Below are 22496 nucleotides of genomic sequence, written 5' to 3'. Positions count from 1 at the left end.
TATTTTATGTTCTCTTGCGTTTCATACGAAACTCCCTCCGGATAATAAACATTAAGGACCAGATTACGTTGTTTGTTTAAACAACGTTCAACCTGGCAAAGCACGACTAGCAGTCGTGCTTTCACTAAATGGGCACTGCGCAACACGCGCAGTTAAAGGTTGTCTCTGCTTCTACCGCTTCAAGTTGCCGAGCAAATCGGTCTCGTACAACCATCGGCTAATCAACGTGATGATTTGTGGCATGACGAGAATCGGATGACGAATGCTACAGACGATGATGGCACGACTACGGCAGCATGACGTGGACGGTCTGACAATGGAGGCATGCCAGCGGTTATCTGGCAATGACGGCATGACAAGGGCGACATAAGCGATACTAAATGACGAAGGTATCAATATAATAAAATGAAGAAGAAAGATTGACGTCGATAAACGACGAAGCGCGGTATGACAACGACGCCATGAATACAGTGAGATGACGTTGCTGAATTGATGACAATGATAAAATGACCGCGTGACGACGACGGCATGACGACGATGTCGTGATGACGATGGCATGACGAGAGTCAGATGACCAATCCGGAACGAGGACAATGCTACGACTGCGACAGCATCACGACCGGGAATACATACCTAGTGGCCCAAGCAGGTCGACAACTCGGGACATTTTGTCGACGTAAGAGGCTTGATGGATAGATAGACAGATGGATAAATAGATAGATAGGTAGGCTCAAAACGGACGAAGTAGAGAAAGAATGATATTCGCATTAAAACTGAGGCACAGTCCATAATCAACAGAAATCAAGTCCAGCAGCGGCGACGAATGTCCAGAATATTAGGCCATGCGCAGCTGTTGTTTATATTGCACCTGCACCAAAATGTTACGCGAACTAAGGATTAAGCACTGGAGACTACTTACAAAGTATATTTACAAAGGATAAATGCTGGTGTTGGGCTGCTGAGCACGAGGTCGCGGAATCGAATCCCGGCCACGGCGGCCGCATTTCGATGAGGGCGAAATGCGAAAACACCCGCGCACTTAGATTTAGGTGCACGTTAAAGAACCCCAGGTGGTCCAAATTTCCGCAGTCCCCCCTCCCCCTACGGCGTGCCTCATAATCAGATCGTGGTTTTGGCACGCAAAATCCCATAATTTATTTTTTTAAAGGATAAATGCAGCGCTGGCCAGTTCAGCCGACAGCTTAAGAGCCAGAAGCAGTTCGTCGGGGCGCCCGCGCGCGTCGTCCACAAGAAGCACGCAATACGCATGTACAAAGATTATTTATTTCGCTTATGATTATTTTGCACTTACCATTTTATTCAGCTAACATTTCGGCTGCGCACGTGAAGCTGTAGCGAGTGCCGTGTTCCATCAAACTGCGATTCCCCACTTTCTAGTTTGTCCATAGGAATTAGCGTTTTCTGGAGAAGTACTGTTGGCCGTTACGTGGAGCGCGCATTGTTCGCTTGAGTGCATGAACATGCGTCGTCAACAATTACTTTCCACTGAAATGGACAATTCTGACAGTGTTTATGTTCGTGGATTTTGGTAGCCGTAAGATAAAAGGAACCTAATTGTCAGTTTTATGGGCCCAATCTCTGGGTCTTCCAGGCGCAACTGCGCATGCAGAAATCAGTGGCCCTGAGGAGGCCCTGAGCTAAAGTTTGCTCTTAACTGTTATTTATTATAAAGGACTACAATGTGTTTTGGACATCCTCACTCGGGTTTAAACAGCCAACAGGAGAGGGACTGGCGTCGTATTCAGACGAAGACTATACCCCAACCTGCATCACCTAGACAGAATACAGCCCCACGTGGTTCATTGATGGGTGCCCGTGATGCACAGACATACCCACACTAAAACACATCACACGGGAGTGTCCCCAGAGGCCTCCGCATATAGACCGCCCAATAGTACTCAAACATCCACTCATGAGAAGTAGGCAGTGGGAGGCATGGCTTGCGGAAGAGATCGGGAGAGCCAATTGGCTCTTCTGCACCAAGCCCAGCGAGCCACTCGTGCCAGTGGATCCCTGGAATAGGGGCCCCAACAATCGTGCCTTCTTTTATTTATTTTCAACAAAGCTTTTACTCCCTCACGTTGTGTATTGCGCATGAGCATCATTTCCTTGAATATCAGAACAGAAGTATCACTGATGCACCGGTGCATCACTTATAACTCTGTTGTGTTATACGGGAAGTCTTGAAGCATACAAAGTCTTCAAAATTGATCCGGAGCCCTCCACTACGGTATGCCTCATAATCAGAACTGGTTTTGGCACGTAAAACTCCAGCAAGAAGAAGAAGTATACGAAGATTGATCATCGCTGCAGTAAATTAAGGAACCACCCGGCCTTTTCGTCATCTCTCCATAGTGGGTAATCCTAGTGTTGGCGCGCAAGACGAAGACGAATCCGTTCGGGTGAGCCACGCGGTCACGATTCACGTGGCCAAGAAGGAGAAGAATCTAGCGGTTAATCAGCTGTGGTTCCTGTCGTTCCGCCGTCACGCTGGCTTCAGACAGAAAATGCCGAGCGTAAGTGTCGCCTTTCTATTGTCGCGGGTGAGCTTAGGCTTCACAACATCTGTGGTTCCGATGAGAGTAGCTCGGTAACGACCTTTCTTGACGCCCCAAATCATCGCCTTCTAGTTAGTAGTAAGCGTGGCGTATAGCATTGGAGGAAAGTTCCTGTATGCGTGGTGAGTCAGCCAGTCCTATTATCCCGAGCTTATATAGCCAAGCAGCGGTAAACCAACACCGAGTGTTGTCAATCACTGCAACGTCTTCGTGTCGCCCATCCGAGACCAAGCAGGCGTATTCACAGGACACGGTTACGAGCGCAGTTCCTGTTTAACATGCTTACCACGACACGAAAAAAAAGCATATAGTGTCGTGGTAAGCTTCCCGCGCATCACATTTAAAGCGAAGCTTTTCTTGCGAAGTTTTCCTGACTTCGGCTGCGCGCTGGCCAGTGTTACCGAGTACTTCTCGCACAAAACGTCCAAAAATGACGTCTGCAATGGTGTCGTTGAATTTCGGACTACCAGTGGAACGGCTTTATGTTCACAATCCCACGGATATCAATCTCGCGCCAACGTCAACTAGCTCCGGGACAATTGGCACACGTGTCACGTCGCGTGCGATTGTCAGCTTCCATTAGGTCAAACACGCAGGAAGCTCACCACTGTCTTTCGCTTAGTACTTCTCTGCATACACGTCTATTCCCCATTTTTCTCTCGACGAAGTCCTTGCGGTAGCATTGCGCCGACGCTTCGCAGTGTGCATTTGCACAAACTGCCGTTTGCATATCGGCGTAATTTGTGAACGGTGTAGCGCACCTACCAAATTTAGGATAATAGAGTGTTTTAGCTGGGTGCTTGCTGACCGCTCCGCTCAGACCGGCGTATGCTAGCAAATGCCACACAACCGCTTAGCGGGAACGCTAGTGCGCTTGCGCACAACGCTCATACCGTCAGCGGAACGAAGACCGCATCCCTCGCTCCGCTACAAAGCCGACTGAGCGGAGCGTGACAGCGTGTCTACTCGGCCTCTTCGTTCTTTTGCAGCCGAGTTGATAGGGCGTCGCTCGCGTCTCGGCAAGACGCGCTTATCAAATGAGAAATCTACGCAGTTCCCGGCAGTAACTCAGAGCGTGAAATCTGACCGGAACGGAGCGTAAGCGGCGCTCTGCTAAAACTGTCTCATATCAAAGTCGTGACCTTTGCAGTACATGAAGGAAAGGTTGCATGGAATTATACGTTTTATATGGAACGACCCCAAATAAACTTCTATGGATTGCATTTAGTTTCATTACATTAAATTAACCTCTTCCCGAAGGCTTCGCTTAAGAGATTGCCAATGCGTGCGTTCAATCGTAATATTTTAATGCGACAGCGTTTAGGGCCCCGTGTCGCAGAAAATCCGGTGTCGGCAACCGGCGTGTCATAGCGAGTGGCGTAGAAAATCATCCAACCACATCTACCACGCAGGCCCTCCAAGTGGTGCAAGGTTTTGGCCATCAAAAAGTTGAATTTCTCAGTGAAATCCGTCAGAAAAATGGCGAAGTACGACTTTACAATTTTGCGTGGGATTCGCCATCGTATTGTTTACCAATCAGCGTCGGATTGCAATTTGAATGTACGAGAAAACCTAATTCTCCTGCGAGGAAACTCAAACACAAACCATTTTCGAGCATTTCTACCAGACCTGCGCGCGTCGGGGCGAAGTTGGTCGGGGCAGTAGCAAACAATAATAATTATTAAAAAAGGTCCTAGGGTCTTCACATTTTAATATAAGACGACTTATATTGCCCCTGGAAAAACGTCTTCCCAGCAATGCATTTCTGTTTAAAAGTGAAGCCGACTTTAGGTGGATCGGTGTAAGTTTGGTCTTTGTAAGCTGGCTTTTTCACGTTCAGTGTTGAGGTGAATGAAGCCTACTTGCCGGATGCGAACGATGCGATTGCGAACGGGTCCCGATAACGCTATCGAGTTCTACTCTTAAAGGCGAAGCTTAATCGTCCTCCAATTTTTGTTAATAATATTGTTATTACTCTAATTCTTGGCCTCTGTCACATTTCTTGGGTCGTGTAGTCAACCCCGTCTAGTGCCTTCTTTGACCATGGACCGAGGTGTTGGAATGCAGTCTGAATTTGAAAGTTCCGGACTTATTACGTACATGGTTGGCGTCACGTCCCTTTTCGCCGAAATGACTCTTCCCAGGACGCCGAGCGACCCTTCGATGGTTGCTTCCGCACACGAGCAGCCGCAGCCGCAGCCGCAGCTGCAGCTGCAGCCGCAGCAGAAGCCAGCGCCAGGCTCACCCGGCAATGCCGCCATGGAGGCGCTACGTCGCTGGCGTCCCGCGGTCAAGGGCGCCACGCCCACAGTGGCCCCGGACGACCCGGCCGCTGGGGGCCGCCACGAGCGTGCCATGATGGTCGCCCTGCTGGTCAACATGTCGGCGGGCATGGCGCTGGGCTACGCCTCCGTGTCCATGCCCCGTATCGAGCTCGAGATCTGGTACAGCCTGCAGCGCAGTGCGCCCCACAAGGAGTGGGTCGCCAACGTCCTGCTTCTCGGGGCTGCCGCTGGAGCGCTGCTCTCCGGTGAGCCCGCTGCGGACACCGAATATACCAATTACCATCTATGTCGAAAGCGCGACACTTACTGACCGATAGTAAGTGTCGGATAACTCGCTCATGATGAACGGGACATTGTATACCAGGTAACCCAACTATCATGCAGCAAAATTTAAAAATATGTTAATGCAACTTAGGTGGACCGAAGCAAGGTAATGCTGTTGGCGGTCGCTTGGAGATACTCAGAATATTTGTTTCATTCCGCCTAATTACATAATTAGTGTTAATTATTCAACTTCTCAAATATTATAACTGGATGAAAAGTGTCAATGAGAAAATTGTAGAGCAACAGGAAAAACTCCCGATACAGCTATGTTGCTGAATACTTGCGACATAACAGTGTTTTTCCGAGCGTGAAATAAGCCTGCGAATACACGAAAAATTGCCGCGCGACTTGCCACTCGAGGCACTTTATGTAGTATGTACTGAGCAACAGATAGCTGTATCGGGAGTTTTTCATGTCGCTCTACAATTTTCTAATTGACACTTTTCATCTAATACTCAGAAAAATACTCAGTAGGCAATACCTCAGAATTTTTTTTTATAAAACTGATAACTTATGGTAAAAGCTGATGCGCTTTCTCTGCCAAAAATTGCCCTCATCATGGCGGATCCGTAGTTCGGCTGTTAAATCGCCAATCTCTGATCTGATCTAACGGTCCAACTAATTCCATTTAACATTGACTGCAGGTTCGTATATAGCGCTTCTTTATTATGATAGTTTCCAACAAAAATACTACAGAGAATTCCGGCGCTAAGAGTGTTCAATGATCACTGCAATGGATTTGTGCTTCTGGCTTCAAGCGATATTATGACGTTCTTTATTACGCCTGACTATATTTGTAAATTTCGAGATACCTATATTTTTCTTAACACAGCAAGGCAATCAGTCTGTGCGAACATGCGGTATCATTGTAAATTGTTAAATTTATAACACAATGTTTAGTTGAAAGTGATCAATTTACGAAGTCACAAAGTCGCTTGAAGCCACAAGGAGGAAGTTCTGGCAAATTTATTTACTGCGAATTATTCCATGCTGGCCTAACTATCATACTTGCAGCTTCAGCAGACAAAAGCTCCAGGACTCCCACTATTGAATTTTCTAGGACACCCTATGTTGAAAACCAAATATGTCATTCTTACTATGAGCGTCGACTTGTTAAGCCAGAAAAATGCAAAACCAAAAGGTAGGCGGCGAAGCCATTTTAAAATCCACTCTGGGGGCCAATCCTTGCTGGGGTCCACTTTAGTATTTATGAATAAGGATAGCATTGCATTCGAAAGGAAATGCAAGCTAGCATTCACCGTGGCAACTTCTGCGAACTTTTCCTGTGCAGAATAAGCGAAAACGCACGAATATGTTCGGAAATACTTCAAGCGACAATCACGTCATTTAACCGCACCTGAAGCCGAGCCCGAATTTCTGGGAGCAGCTGAACGTTCGGCTCGGGCAGGATTTCTCTGTCGCTAATCCGGAATTACTATTTGTTGTTTCAAACCAAATTAAAGCGCGGTGCAAACCAGTCGAACGTATCATTACAATTTGCTGCTATTCAATGAATTTCCAGGGTTTGATAAATTGCTTTAACGCATGCCATCCGGTTAACTGGGGGGATAATTATTTTGAAGATGATAATTTTACTGGCTCCACATTGAAACCGGTAGAGGCAGTCACCTAGCCTGCTTGAGCTCATCGAGTTTTACTATTTGTATAGCAGCGTAGCATTTTGGCTTGGTCAATTACCTCCGCATGTTATCTCGACCGCTGACCAGTTAGCCTTCCCTGCAGCATTAAGCTCTAGCAATTAAGCAAGTTTGACGTTCACCACAGTTCTGGCTGGGCATATATTTACGCATTCTATTACAATGTGCTGAGTGATCTTCGGATATTGCTGCAGTAGCAGACACAAGCCTCATTCTGTTGAGAACATTTGCTCCTGAATGTTTTTATTGTGATAGCAACTAATGGATTCTCCAAGCGCATTTTTGCCGCCGCCGACGCCGTGACCTTCCGCATCAAGTCCAATGGGGATAGAACCGTCGCCGCGTGCGGTACGCTGTGTGTGCAAGTGACAGCATGCGAAGGTGAGCCGGCAACCGCAGCTTAATCTCGTTCACGAGAGAGACGAAGGCGGTCGGAAGCGCGCAGTCTTTGCACGCGAGGCACGGGGAGGAGGCGACGCAGACGGAGGAGGTTCCTGCTGCACTTGCGGCTGCTACTCACAGAGCTGCTGCGCGGGCGCCATATCTTGAAATCGATCAGCGGTGTGGCCGAAGTGTGCGCCCACGGGAGCCTCATCTTTAAAGCGATCTGCGATGGATACAAAAAGCATGCGCCGAGTGCCGGTAGCTTAGTACGCGCTGTGCTTTTGACGTTTAGCTCGCGTTGAAGCGAGAGCCAGTGCGGAGGTCAATTTGCTCACTGCCGCTGGCTCGCTTTCTCACTCCAACGTTTTGACGAGTTTCCGTGGTCATCGAGCGAGATGTGTTCATGTTTACCTGTGTGCGCGTGACACAGCGCTTGCTTATTTAGTTATGTTGAATTGCAATGGCGGAGTCGGAGCAAGTTTTTCTGCTCGTTTCGGAGCAAGTTTGTTCCAATGACAGAGAGGGCGGGAGTAAAATGTTCCAATGAGAGAGTCGGAGTAGATTCAGAGCGGGATTGACTCCGTGGAGCAGGAACAGATGCTCCGCCAAAATCGGCGGAGTGGACCGGAACTCTGCGTGACGCATTTCCTTTACGACGTTTGTCTGCTGGGAGGCGCAGCCGGTCGCGACTCGCGATGGTAATGGCGGACGACATGAACGGCTCGACTAGTTTGGCAGAGCGTGCGGCATTGCTTCTGCTACTCGATAGCGACAGCTCCGAGGCGGAAAGCTCAAGTTCCGACACGAGCGATTTCTCGGATATTGCCAGCGACGCTGAAACTGCCGCTTGTGAGCGGGAATTCGACAGGATGCACCGCATTCCCGCGAAGAGGCCCGAAGTAGTGAGCTTTATCGAGGATGTCCTTCAAGTTGCGAAGACACCTACCATGTTTGTCCGCATCCTGTGTGCTCACCATAGCAAACAAAAGCTGTTGCACGCTTAATTGGCAAGATATCCATTTTGCAGTTTTAAGCAGCGGGTGAGCGGCGCTGAAAAGACAAGTGACCGGTGCGGCGGTGCTGGGAGCAAACAGCGGAAGGGAATGACAACACGCAAGGTACGGTATCCTGGGTAACTTGGTGCCCGAAAGATAGAACTTCCGCTTCCGCCTTGCTCCGGCGGCGCAAGTTGTGTTCCACTCGCGGATTTGGAGGCGTTGCTCTACGCCAGAGTCGAGTGCTCGCTCGCGGAATCCGTCGGCTGCTCCGGCTCCGCCATTGGAATTCAACATTAGTAAGTGAATATTTACAACTTTATATGGCTCTAAAGGTGTTTATTTGGCAGAGCTTGGAGCAGCGCAACGTCAACGGTCAGCGCAGTAACAGCTTCCAAGCACGAGAGCCAGTTGCCGATCAAGAGCGCTTGACCCACTAGAGTTTTGATTCAGTAGCGCTGAACCCACTAGCGTCTCTCTTCTTCGCTACAATCACCCCCGGGAGCGATTATGGAGCCGTCCGGTGACCTAACAGTTCGTCATGATGAGCGGGTCGTAGTAAGGCTTTAGACGGTCGACATGGAAAATGTCTCGTCCACGGCGGCGGATGTTTGAAGATGGCTCTACTGGTTCTATTACATAGTTCACAGGAGATGCGCGTTCGATGACACGATAAGGGCCTTCATACTTCGGAACCAGTTTTGATGAGAGGCCAGGGGCAGTGAGAGGGAGTAAGAGCCACACGAGCGCTCCCGGATCGAAGGCGACCGTGAAAGTGGCGTCACCACGAGTGCTCCTCTGGTACTATTATTCTTCGGTAGTAAAGGCCCGAGCGAGTTCGCGGCACTCTTCTACATGTCTGACCGTGGCAGAAATAGGCACGAACTCGGATGCATCCGGCCGGTACGGCAGAATTGTGTCGATGGTGTGCGAAGGGTGCCGACCATACAGTAAGAAATAGGGTGAAAACCCAGTGGTGGTCTGCGTAGCGGTGTTATACGCGTAGGTGACGAAGGGTAAGATGGCGTCCCAGTTCGTGTGGTCGGAGGCGACGTACATTGAAAGCATATCACCGAGCGTACGGTTGAAGCGTTCCGTGAGGCCATTCGTTTGAGGGTGGTACGCCGTAGTTGTGCGATGAACAACGTGGCACTCTTTGAGAATGGCTTCAACTAATTCCTACAGGAAGACGCGTCCGCGATCGCTGAGCAGTTCTTGAGGTGGACCATGCCGGAGATTGAATTGGCGAAGCAGGAATGTGGCAACGTCACGCGCTGTAGCTGCCGGAAGGGCGGCCGTTTCGGCGTATCGTGTGAGGTGATCGACTGAAAGAATGGCTCAGCGGTTACCAGCTGATGTCAAAGGAAGTGGTCCATACAGATCGATTCCAACATGGCCGAACGGCCGGTTAGTGCAGGGTAGAGGCTGCAGACCAGCTGGCGAGAGCTGGGGTGAAGATTTCCGGCGCTGGCAGTCGGGGCACAAGCGAATGAACTTTCGAACGTAGTTGTACATTACTCGCCAGTAGTAGCGTTGTCGGAGGCGCTGATAGGTTTTGAAAAGTCCCGAGTGTGCACACTGTGGATCAGAGTGGAACGATGCGCAGATCTCAGAACGGAGGCTTCGAGGGACTACTAATAACCACTGGCGGCCGTCAGAGGTGTAATTGCGTCGGTGAAGCAGGTCGCAGCGAATGGCGAAATGGTGAGCTTGACGGCGCAACGCACGAGTGGTTGGCTGCGATGATGGATCAGCAAGGAAGTCTATGATGGAGGCAATCCAGGGGTCCTTGCGCTGCTCTGAAGCGATGGTCCCGATGTCGATGGAAGAAACGTCAAGCTGGGATAGGGAGCAGCATGCATTCTCGTCAGGCAAGGGCGAACGTGAGAGGGCGTCAGCGTCCGCATGCTGGCGTCCGTTGCGGTACAGTAGGCGGATATCGTAATCCTGCAAGCGAAGTGCCCAGTGGGCGAGACGGCCTGAGATATCCTTCAATGACGACAGCCAGCATAATGCATGGTGGTCCGTGACGACATCAATTTGGTGACCATACAAATAGGGCCGGAACTTGAAGTGCGCAGATGATCACCAGGCATTCTTTTTCCGTGACGGTGTAATTAGTCTCGGCCTTAGTAAGCGTACGGCTTGCATATGCCACAACATACTCAGGAAACCCTTGTTTGCGTTGCGCTAGGACAGCGCTGAGGCCAACACCGCTGGCATCCGTGTGTACCTCAATAGGTGCCGTTGGGTCGTAGTGGCGCAAAATGGGAGGAGACGTCAGCAAACGACGGAGCTTTGCGAACGCTTCGTCACACTCGGATGACCACGAATGGAGGGGTGCGTTGCTTCCAAGGAGCTTCGTCAGGGGCGATATGACGGTGGCGAAATTACGAATGAAGCGCCTGAAGTAGGAACATAAGCCTACGAAACTGCGCAGTTCTTTGACGGACGTCGGTTTCGGGAATTCGGCGAATTCACGAAGTTTTCCTGGATCAGGGAGGATTCCATTCTTCGAGATGACGTAACCCAGTATAGTGAGCTGCCGCGCTGCAAATCGGCACTTTTTTAGGTTCAGTTGTAGGCCAGCGTTTGTTAGGCACGTCAAAACACGCTGGAGGCGTTGTAAGTACGTGGTGAACTCAGGGGCAAAAACAACGTCGGGTAGGTAAGATAAACACGTGTGCCACTTCAAGCCGCGCAGAACTGTGTCCATCATGCGTTCAAAGGTTGCTGGCGCATTACAAAGTCCAAAGGGCATGACGTTAAATTCGTATGAGCCGTCGGGTGTGAGAAAGGCTGCCTTCGACCTATCGGCGTCAGCCATAGACACATGCCTATAGCCGGAGCGTAAATCTAGAGATGAAAAGAATTCAGCTCCTTGTAGGCTATCGATAGCGTCATCGGTTCGCGGTCGCGGGTATACATCTTTGCGAGTGATCTTTTTCAGGCGCCGATAGTCTACACAGAACCATACAGAGCCATCTATTTTCGTCACATTACGACAGGAGATGCCCAAGGACTGTTTGAGAGTCGGATCACTTCGCGGTGAAGCATTTTGTCGACTTACTCATTAATCACGCGACGTTCTGCGGCAGAGACGCGATGTGGGCGTTGCCTCAATGGCGATTGGGAGCCAGTGTCAATATGGTGCATGACAGCAGACGTCGGGCCCAGGGAAGGTTGCCCGACATCAAAAAAGAACGAAATTCTCAAAGATGCGCAGAAGCTGAGAACGCTGAGCTGGGGTGAGGCCATCGGCAATAGATGAATCGAACACACCTGTGGCTGTGGGCAAAGGGTCGGACGTAGAGAGAACCGAGCGTGCTGTAACTGGCGCAGGACGTGTCTTCGGGAGCATCCGTAATTTGTACGGCGTCGATCGCTTCCACATAGCCAAGACATTCGCCTTGAAGCAGCACCACAGGGTATGACAAGGGGTTACCGACAAAAATAGCTGTGGAGCTTTGTTTGACGTTCACTGTCGCAAAAGGTAGCAGCAGACCTTTTCGAATATAAAAGTGGCCGGATGGAGAAAGTAGTGCGACGGCGTCAGAGAGGCTGCTGCAATGCATAGCGACAATTGGGAGGCACGTTGGTGTCGAGTTGGGAGGCACTGACGAGTTGGGAGGCACGTTGGTGTCGTGCCTGACGGGTAGCTTGTTGACAAAAGAAGCATTATGGGCGAGCGTCATATCTGATATCGGCGACAGTTCTAGTTCGGCCCGTGCGCAATGAATGGCAGCATTGTGGCGGGCGAGAAAGTGCCACCCCAGGATAACATCGTGGGAGCACGATGAAATGACAATAAATTCGACGGCGTATACAACGTCCTCGATGAGAACACGAGTGGTGCACGCCGCTATCGGGTGAATACGCTGTGCGCTTGCTGTGCGGAGGGAAAATCCAGCAAGGGGCATCGTGACCTTTCGAAGAAAGCGACATAGCTTTGCGTCCATAACTGATACAGCGGCCCCGGTGTCTACGAGGGCATGTATGCGCACACCGTCAACTAACACGTCTATCACATTGGTCGGGATACGTTGAGGACTTTACGTGTTTCGACGGCGTGGCAGCCCTTGCATCATGGACTGCGACGACTAGTTTTCCTCTTCCCGAGCTTCGGGACGAGATCGCATCGGTGATGGGGAGCGTCGACGTGGAGAGCGTGAGCGGCGGATGTTGGCAGACCGGCGGAATGGTGGTGACGCAGCACTAGGTTCATCATCGTAATATGGGCGCGGTGAATCCACCATACGACTTGGCGCATATGGTGTAGCACTAGGCGACTGCACGCGACTACAATGGCGTGCAACGTGGCCTGCGTAGCCGCACGCAATACATATTGGCCGATTGTCCGCTGTACGCTACCGAGTCGCTGCGGTAGGCTCCATCCATGTGGGAGGATGCGTTGGACGAGGCGGCAGGTGAAGTGATTGCATGGAAGGCTGTTGTCGAGGCATAGCGAGGACTTCGGCGCACGTGAGAGGTCCCCGTTGAGAGAGCTGTTAGGGTTGGGTGACGACTTCTGCGTAGCTGAGTGGTACAGCCGTCGGGATCTGTCGGGGCCTGGGCATGACTTCAGCGTAGCTGTGAGGCGCAGCCGCCGGGACATGCTGGTGATGCTCAGGCAAAACCTCGTGCAGTTCTTGCGCTATGACGCGGCGAAGCGGAGACGCAAAACTCGGCGTTGGCGCGTGTACCGGCTGCAGCTGTGCAAACTACATCAATGAGAGTTGCCGGGCAACTTCCTCACGGACGAACGCCTTCATTTCTGCGAGAAAAGTTGTCTGGTCGGACATGGCAGCGAAACCAGCGAGGTTTTCGCCACGCGGTAGAGATCGACGGGTCAGTGATCGCTGCCTGCGGAGTTCTTTATAGCTCTGGCACAGCGTAATAATTTCGGCCAGAGAGCGAGGATTTTTGGCCAGCAACATGTTAAAGGCATCGTCCTCAATGCCCTTCAGGATGTTTTGGATTCGATCAGACTCCGCCATGGTCGAATTGACTTTCCGGCATAGGTCCAGGACATCTTCAATGTAACTGGTGAATGTTTCACCCGGCTGTTGGGCCCGTTCTCACAAATGCTGCTCGGCACGCATCGTGCGAACAGCAGGGCGACCAAATACATCGGCGAGGGAAGCCTTAAATTCGGACTATGTCTGGAACTCTGCTTCATGGTTATTATACCACAGGCTGGCGACACCAGCGAGGTAGAACATAACATGGCTAAGTTTCGCCGCTTCGTCCCACTTGTTATGGGCGCTTACCCTGTCGTACGCCGTGGGCCATTCGACCACGTCAGTGTCGTCGGCTCCTGTGTAGATAGGAGGGTCGTGGTGACGAGGTACCCCGCAACACGCAGTAGGTGTGGGACGAGGCGTTTGCTCGGAGGCGTCTTGGGGCATGGTAGATGGTAGGGTACGGGATCGGAGTTATAGGATGATTGTCTGAGGTTAACCAGCACACTCCATGTCACAGCTGTCCCCGATTCGTCGTCGGCGCGAAGTCGATCGACGGGGTAGACAAGCTGGTTGGTCGTTCCGTACTCAAGCGAGCACAGTGAAAAGAGTAAGAGTCGGCAGTAAACAAAAAAAACACAAGATATTTATCGGCTGATAAATATACACAAATTAATAAAATACAATAATAAAAAAACACAAGACAGACTAACACACCTGAACTTAATGTAACACAATGATGAAGACAAATAAATACGAGCAAATAACAGTAGATATAAGAATGAAACAGTGCGAGTATCAAATATACAAGAATACACTAAACAGTATTTCACTAAACCAACGTTCTATATAAGTCAAAGTTCAAAAGAAAACAAAAGGTGTCATTCATACGCTTGGCCGGGCAGCAGCAGCAAGTCCATAGACCGTGAAGTCGGTGCACAGAGCTTTCCCGAAGAAGGCTGGCGGTCCGATCTTGTCGAGGTGGATGCGAATTGCTGGGCTGGGTTTCCCGGGAGTCTAGATCCGACGAGTTCCCTCAAGCAGGTTGAGCTAACTTGAGGCGGACTACCGAGGGCTTCGTTGCAGACGCTGGTTTGACGTCTCGTACGTCAACTAGTTATATAGAGTTCCGACGCGGCTAGGCGGCCCAGGCGATATTGGACTGCGCTAGCTCCTTGACTGCTTCTCAGCAGATTACAGGATCAGCTTCTAGACTAATCAGCAGGGCCCAAAACCTGCGCTTAAATAGCCTCTCCTTTCCCTAGTTCCCTATCTAGGGAAACTGCCGGTATGTAGAGTTCTCCTAATTCACGGCTCCTAGCTCCCAACAGTCTTGGCCGCGCCCCTTTCACCATGGACGAAGAACCGCAGATTCTCCTCTCTCCCAAGGTCAAGGGCCAAGGTCGAGCCCGGCATACCACGGGGACGTACACGCACACTTCTGGGTCCATAATCGGCGTGTCGCGTCTCGAATCGAGATGGCACACCGTGCGGCCACGACGCTTTTGACGCCCGTAATTCGGCGTGTCCTTAATCAGCGTCCAAACCATTCGAAAATATGCCACTCCGTGACACTCCACCAATTCTAATGGTGCTTATTTGGCAGAGCTTGGAGCAGCGCAACGTCAACGGTCAGCGGAGTAACAGTTTCCAAGCACGAGAGCCGTTGCCGATCAAGAGCGCTCGACCCACTGGATCTTTGATTCAGTAGCGCTGAACCCACTAGCGCCTCTCTTCTTCGCTAGATGACCAATAAAACTAATATCGTTACTTCGTATAGCTGTCTACTAATTTGCTATCCCAATCGATGCTTCGCCTTTAGGGCGAAACTGCGACTTTTTGTTTTTAGGCGGCAAGCCGGCACCTCAAAAAGCAAGGCTGCAACTATTCACTGTGTAATAGCACACGTTCTCTTCCGTGATTTCTTGCTTCACACAAACCCAGGGCTTCTGCTCCACCTACTGGGCCCCAGAAGAACGCTGATGCTGTCCGCCTTCGGCCTAATCAACGCCTGGATATGCGTCGTCGTGTCCAACAGCGTCACCATGCTGTTGATCGGCCGCGTAACGTGCGGCATCTGGCTCGGCGTCTCCACCAACTCCGTGAGCCTCTACGTCTGCGACGTGGCTCCCCCGGCAAAGAGGACCTTCTATGGCGCGCTCACCGAGGTGCGGCACGTATTTTACACCATCACCTTCCTAAAATTAGGGCGTAAATTAAGTGTGGCTGTGCTTCCAGTTGTCGATTAATTTTGCCTCATTCTGCGATCTGCTGTACTTGTCGACAACTTTCTGGGGATATATGGCAAGAAAGCTACAAGAGTGTAGCTTCTGCATGCGCGTTATGGCGCCAAGTAGTCCGGCAGACTTTGACAGTGCTTCCTGCCATACTGAATCAGCCGAGCTTGATATTGACGACGGTTTCGCATTTGCCGAAAGGCGGAAGAGAAAGAGCAGAGAATGAGGGAAACTTAAGACTGCGTGCTTATTTCATTATATGAGCTGTTGTAAACTAGACGTTTGTTCTCTGTTCCCCAGCCACGTCTCCAGCTTAAGCTAACGGGAATGAGAGTGTGTCACCATTATCAGGCATGCTCTTTCCGGTGCGTGAATCGGTTCTGTAGCTTCCCTTTTATTGCCAAAAAAGGTGTTCGTGCGTATGGCCTCCTGGCTAGCAGATGAAATAGACCTGTCCGGCTAAGTATTGGTCTTGGGTTCAATTCCTGAACCAGGACCGAACCGTTTCCTTTGTGGCTTCGTGCTACTGTGCTGTGGTTGATGATCTTTTCGCTCGCACCCTAAAAATACCGGTGCGCGAACATAGTAATTTTGAATACAAATATAGCAGGGTATTTCCCATCTGATTCTTACACCAGAAGTATATGAATGCTGGTTTCACCGGGATTACGAGGGGTACAACAAGATTTATTGGAGTCTCGGAGGAGAAATAGTGATGCAAGTTGTGACCGTATGAATGGTTCTCATTCAGAAGATCCAACACCAGCTTTCGATAGAACGCACGGGACTGATAACTTCTGCTGAATAATTTCCATTTGACAATAATTTCCATTAAGCATTTGGGAATCTACGAATTGGTTGTCTCGATTTAGGCTAAGTGGCGTGGGAGAATTCCGAAGTAAAAATCGGGCACAGCGCGGATGAATTTCAATGTTGCGCGATGGTTATCAGACATCTATCATTTCATCGATAACACAAACTGACTGAGTCAATGAACATCTGCGATGAACAGTAAGCGAACAAACGAAGAACGGAAGAACGTTTTAAATAATTCCGCCGAGGAATTCGCCCAGCTTCCAAAGTTACGTTGGTCAAGAGAACTCACGAAAGGCTTGAGATTTCTTCAACTGCTCAATTCCTGCGGTTGCCAGACATTGTACAAGGAACTCCATGTCGCCAACACCGAAGCATACTTTGTGGGATTGATGAGAACTGGCCACCAGTAGGATGTACAGTTAGGGAAATTCAAAATGGTGCCCACGGTTCACCTTGTTACTAAACCTTGTGGGAAAAACGCCTCGGTCCGGTGGTCCACGGCCAAAGCTACAGTCCGTCCCGGCCGCACCCAAGGGCGCGCAGCCGCAGCTCGCATGTCTCTCGCACTACTGCTAGCGCGTCCGTCCTTATCCACGGTTGGCTCCTATCCACTATTCTCGTCAGCGTTCCCACAACCTATGACGTCTGAGCAGCGTTTCGTATCCCGTATGGCATGCGGACGTTCTCGAAAATGTCAAATTGTATCATAATAGCTCTCATAGAGATGCCTGAAACTGAACTTAGATTGAGTGATAGGCCTTGACTAAGTCTACTTTGCTATATAACGTTGTTTCATGTAAGGTAGGTGAGAAATAATAACGAACGAGAGGATTACAATTGGGGAAAATGCGAGCCCCAATTGCTTGGTAGTCACCGCTTGTACGCCAATCCCCAGTCTCACGCTTTAGTTCCACGCGGAGAATTTATAAAGAAGGTTGCTAATTATAAATCTGAAGAAGACTCTCGTAGACAAGCTTGCTGTTCGACGTGCACCATTTCAAAAATGCCCCATCCTATACACCATGGAGAGTGGGTACATTGAGGGCCTGCTGCTTGTGGGAGTCCAACGCTCGATACTCCCACAAAAAACACCTAAATTTTTCCCTACGCCCTCTCAATACTTCATATTATCTGTTTTAAACCAAGAAATGCGCATATAACTCTCATATCCCACACCTAAAGGTGCATTGAGTCATTTGGCCCGTTTTCACCGCCTACAGGTGGCCGTGAGCTTGGGCATGCTAGCGGCCTACGTGCTGGGTGGTCTCGCGTGGCAGATGTCGGCGATCGTGTTCACGCTGGCGCCGGTGCCAGTGTTTCTGCTGCACAACTACATCATCGAGAGCCCGCGCTGGTTTGTGACCAAAGGCCGCTACCGTGACTCAAACACGGCCATGGTGCGGCTTTACGGCGACGACGTGCCCACAGACTTCAGGTTCAGCAGGACGGGCGAGGATTCAAACATCTCTACAGTTGGCCGACAAAAGGTGGCCAGGTAGGTATCGATCTAACGTCACGCTTGATTGTGCTGCTGCAACTGCAAAGAGCGTAGCAGAGCTGATAAGGCGTCATGAGGAACCAAAGTGAAACTTTCGGTTAGTTGGTGCTGAACTACCAAAGTTACTTTGCGCAATAGACACGGCCCAACAAGAATTGACACTCAAGGCGCTGAACTAAAAACTGAAACTTTATTTTCACGTGCAGGTATAAATACGCTCCGCATCAGAATAAAAATATAGGAACAACAGACAGAAAAAAAGCAACTTGCAGAAGCATCCCACAACATGTGCCAATTATACTGTATACCATTAGAATTTATGTTCCTTACTTGGCAAGGACGTGAGCGTTTTGACAGGGAGTGCCTGCGCTCATCGAGTGTGATGTGTTCATGTCTGCCTGTGCGCGCTGACACCATGCTTGCTAATTTAGTTAGTAAGCCACTGTTCGCAAGTTTATGCGGCTGATAAAATTAGTATCCTTACTTAGTATAGATGTCTAATAATTTGCTGTTTGCAATCCATGCTTCGAATTTCGGTCGAAACTACGACTTTTTTATATCAGCATATCTTTTGAGCCGCATGGGGCATGAGCATAAAAATTGCATCCACTTAAAGTTATCGCCATTGTGATGGATAAATATAAATATTGCACGAGGTTTCACGGTGCATAGCATAAATCTGAACACAATCGTACGTGTCGCCGTTAGTTGCACCCCAACATGTGCCTTGGATCTCTAGAAATATTTTTGAGATACGGATGTAATTACATGTTATGGCCATCCCTTGCCCATTTAGATCAAATCTACCCACGTACCAGCACAGCGCATATGCAAGAAGGGCAGCTGTCTACTACCGTCCACGCGTATGCTTACCCTTTGCAGGATGCTGTCGGTGTGCCTTCTGCTGAACCTGCTGCAGAGCCTGTCGTGCGCGCAGCTCGTGCTGCTGCACGCCGTGCAGGTGGTGGGCCCCCTGGTGGACGTGATGGCACCGCAGGAGGCAGCCTGCCTGGTGCTCGCCACGCACGTCAGCTGCGCGACCCTGTTCGCCGCCCTGACCCGCTTCATAGGCCGCCGCCAGCTGCTCATCGTCTCGGCAGTACTGGTCGCCGGCGTCCTGTCCACCATGCGTCCGTTCGATTACGTCGTCTTCAGGTTAGCCCGCTCGTCGCACCAACCCGACGAGCCCGAAATGCCTACTGCTGAATTGCTCTACCATTGAGAAAGGTCCATTACAAGAGCGTTACTGAAGTGTCAAATTGCCTCATTTCATCCAAGGAGATGCTCTCGCTGCTATGTACATTTTAGATGTCGCTTAAAGAAACACCAAAGACAATGCACCCCTAGGAATGTGCTCGACAAAATATTTACTAATACCAATACTTTCATAGACGGATGATGTCTCGCGAACATACGTCGTCATCCTATAAGGTTCAAGTCACAGCGGAGCCTGAACGAGCCGAACTTTAATGGCAAGGAGAAATATGGAGAGGAGAGAATCGGACACGGTGGTTCGATGACTCACTTATACATCTTTCCCTTGAAAGCTATGTGCCCCTGCTTCCTGGAACTGCCGTTGACTATAACTCGGCCTAACGTTTTCCTTAAGTTCGCATTTCTTAAAGCGCACCCGCTCACTCGTGCAGCCAGTGGTCGCCCAGCCCGGCCACCACAACCAGGTGGGACGCGTTGTGCTCCGTCTGCCTGCTGGTGCTGACCTACTCGATCGGCCTGTGTCACGTGCCTCCGCTGGTGATCAGCGAGCTGCTGCCCTTGAAGGGGTGGCGCTACCTGAGCGCCTCGTTCGTCTGGGTCTGGCGCTGGCTGGTCGCCTTCGTGATGGTCCACTTCGACCAGGAGCTGCTCAGGGCCGGCGACTTCAAGAGCCTGTCGCTGGCGTTCGGCCTGGCGTTGCTGCTCGTTGCCGCAGCCGCTGTTCCCTTCGTGCCGGAGACCGAAGGTCGCACGCTGGCCGACATTCACCGCGACGAGTGACCATTTCGAGCACGTGCGGCGATTACTCGCCGTCGACGGTGTACCAGCCTTTGGAAAGATTTGTGGCTGCTTCGTGGCTGCTCGCCTAACTTTATGAACTGCGCGTTGCGGATAGAAAACCGCTTCATTGTTTTTTTTTCTTTCGCGTAATTTGCATTTGTTTACTATGCTGTGCATTGAAACCATGTCCTCTGTTTTTTTTTCCTCCGCATGTCAGAACATTTTACTGGTCTGTCAGGGTTCGACGTACGTGCTCTGCTTTTAGAAAGGGCCACTGCGACGTATATGTGCTGCATTCGTCCTTGTAGCGCAAGTATTGGAACTGCCGTCTCTATCTAAGCGGCTGAGGCTGAAAAACGATAATGTTCTTTGTGAACTTTTCTCAAACGCAAAGCTCAGGAGAAAACTCAAACTTTGTATTCGAAACAAATTGTGCAAGTGACCTCATTTACGATGCGAGTTGGAATGAGCTTTCGGAGAACTTTGTGCGCTTCCGATCCGGTGTTCACTACAGAGTAAATGGGGCCTCATTTAAAGCAAAGCAGAAACCAAAGCGCGTGTAAAAGCGAAACTTACGTGATCCTTTAAAGACAGGATTTTTCATGGCACTGAGTGGATATGAAAGTACATAATCGTGCGCGTCAGCTTGCTTGCGCTGCCAAGCTTACATTTGTGCAAGCGTAGTGCATTTCTCGCCATGTTATTGCGGGCCATAGAAACGCCGATTATGAGTTTCGGTGCTCACGTTCTGCGTTGCTGCTCAGTGTATGCAGCGTTTAAGTGCTTGTGCTTACAACCATCTTCCAATATTACCTTCTGTAAACACCTCCGCAGGAAATATAGGCACAGGTAGAGTTTTCAGCAGGGGCTACCTGCCCTTGCCTCTGAACAGCGCAGAGAAATTGTATCTGCCTTCACCATAAAGATCTGGCCCAGTCGGGTACTCTTCGAGCCTCGCTCATTGTTTTCATTGGGGAAAAGTAATTGCCCAAGGCGCTGTTCAATAGCGCATGGGTGACTAGGTTGACGTGATAAAAAAAACCCCGAAATATCTGCAGTGCCTCCGCAGAAACTGTGCAGTTGTAAACAAATGATCTGTGGCATTGTACTGAAGTAAAGGACGGAAGGAAGTGCAAAGTTTTAAGTGTCCCGATGACCGTCTCTACAGAAATACACCTAGATCTCTGGCACGTATGTTAGGTCCATCCGCTGGGCGAGAAAGAACAGCGCGCAACGTACGCGTGTGCCACGCGTGGTAGTATGCACGTGACTTAGTGTCTAAGAGGGACGGGGTATTAAAGTTGTCATAGGCTTTACTACACGGATATTTGTTTCATTGGTGTAGCTTCAAAACGTGGCCCTACTCAGGCGACCGGTTACTAAAAATAGAGACCTAAAAAATGGAGGCAAAATGAAAAAAAAAGAAGGGGTGGGGTGGGGGCATTGCGAAACTTAGGCACCGAAATTCCGATAGGGCATTGAAACTTTTTCAGTTTGTATGTGTGCAATATTTGGCGCAAACTCGCTGCATAAAAAGAAATGGTCTGCCAATGTAACTCTCACTCTTTATTTTTATCTTCTAATTTACCAAATTTATCGCAGCCCTAATCCTCGTTCAGCATGTCGCGTAAATAGGAGATTACAAAGGTTGGCGTAACTTCCATATCGCGATAATCTCGAAAAGATATTTGGTATTGCTACGATAGAATACGGGTGCGATTGTTGCCTAATAGAGCATCGGGTTGCTGCTGTATTTGGAAGCTGAGGTCCGATCCCAGCAGCGGACAAGTAATTCGATTTTTGTTTTGTTTGGTGTGTGAGCTTACAAATACGGCAAGACATTGGCAGAAGCACCCATACTCTCAACCAGCAGTCGCGGTCAGGAACGTACAGGAGGATTCGCAAAGAATGCTTAGGTTTCAGAAACGAACTCCTGATTTTCTAAAACGGTATGATATCGCAAGACTGTGCATTGCCAGGGAAAGCAGGATTATTTAACCAAGATGTCTCACTATGTAATAAGCTATACGGTATGTCCTTACAACTAGCGGTTAATGTAGGTGTATATGTCGCCCTTGGGATAAGATGGGAACGAGGCATTAGACTTGTCGAAAGTTCCTTGATAAATTCTGCTAGAACAATGCATGGGCTAATTTGGACGCCTAACCGGCCGCTAAAATTTCGCGAATACTGCAAAATGGCGATTTTGTTGTTAGGGGAACTAAAAATCCGGCTGAGCCTATCTCACAATAACTGTCGACGTTGATGCATTGAAGCAATGATGTGACAGGAATGGGAAAACGTGTCTATAATGTGACATGTATGCAGTCACGCTCTTCTCTGGCGCTTTTTGGATGACGATTTGATCCCGCAACCTCGGGCTTAGCAGCGCCGCACCAAAGCCACTAAACAATTACGGCGGGTCACAATCTGTAATTTATTGAGCCAAAATTTCTGGTTTGTTTGAGGTTTCTGTTGTTACAATATTTTCCTTGTACATAATGTTTTCCTAAAAGGGTAGAATTTACATGGCGCTCAGGCAGGCAATAAGTTTTTTTTTTGCACAGTTGTTATATTGCTAATGCATTTCGTTGCACCAAGTAAATTCCTGCAATTAGCAAAACAGAAATAAGAACAATTTGGGCTTCCTGCTGATGCATTTGTTGTGAAATGGTCCACCACCTCATGTGTATTGCACGCTCATTCTAAAGGCAAATATATGGTGCATGGTTCTAAAAAAATATTGGTCTACTGCATAACTGAT

At 49.7% G+C, this 22496-nt stretch overlaps 1 protein-coding gene across 1 annotated transcript; it reads left to right on the top strand.

Moving 5' to 3' along the window:
* The first annotated feature begins 4709 nt into the window (after positions 1-4709).
* Positions 4710-19732, top strand: LOC119454144 (solute carrier family 2, facilitated glucose transporter member 8). The gene is made up of 5 exons (XM_037716142.2): positions 4710-5109; positions 15131-15354; positions 17460-17734; positions 18620-18892; positions 19384-19732. Exons 1-5 carry the CDS (start codon positions 4710-4712, stop codon positions 19730-19732), a joined length of 1521 nt encoding a protein of 506 aa, XP_037572070.2.
* The last annotated feature ends 2764 nt before the right edge of the window (positions 19733-22496 follow it).

This window comes from Dermacentor silvarum, chromosome 5, assembly GCF_013339745.2.
Source record: "Dermacentor silvarum isolate Dsil-2018 chromosome 5, BIME_Dsil_1.4, whole genome shotgun sequence".
In the NCBI taxonomy this organism is placed as follows: domain Eukaryota; kingdom Metazoa; phylum Arthropoda; class Arachnida; order Ixodida; family Ixodidae; genus Dermacentor; species Dermacentor silvarum.
This window is presented reverse-complemented; position numbering and strand designations above follow the sequence as displayed.

Coding starts and splice junctions, on each gene's coding strand:
- LOC119454144 (XM_037716142.2), top strand. CDS start 4,710: ATGACTCTTCCCAGGACGCCGAGCGACCCTTCGATGGTTGCTTCCGCA. Junction 5,110..15,130: donor CGCTGGAGCGCTGCTCTCCG/GTGAGCCCGCTG, acceptor ACACAAACCCAG/GGCTTCTGCTCCACCTACTG. Junction 17,735..18,619: donor GGCCGACAAAAGGTGGCCAG/GTAGGTATCGAT, acceptor TACCCTTTGCAG/GATGCTGTCGGTGTGCCTTC.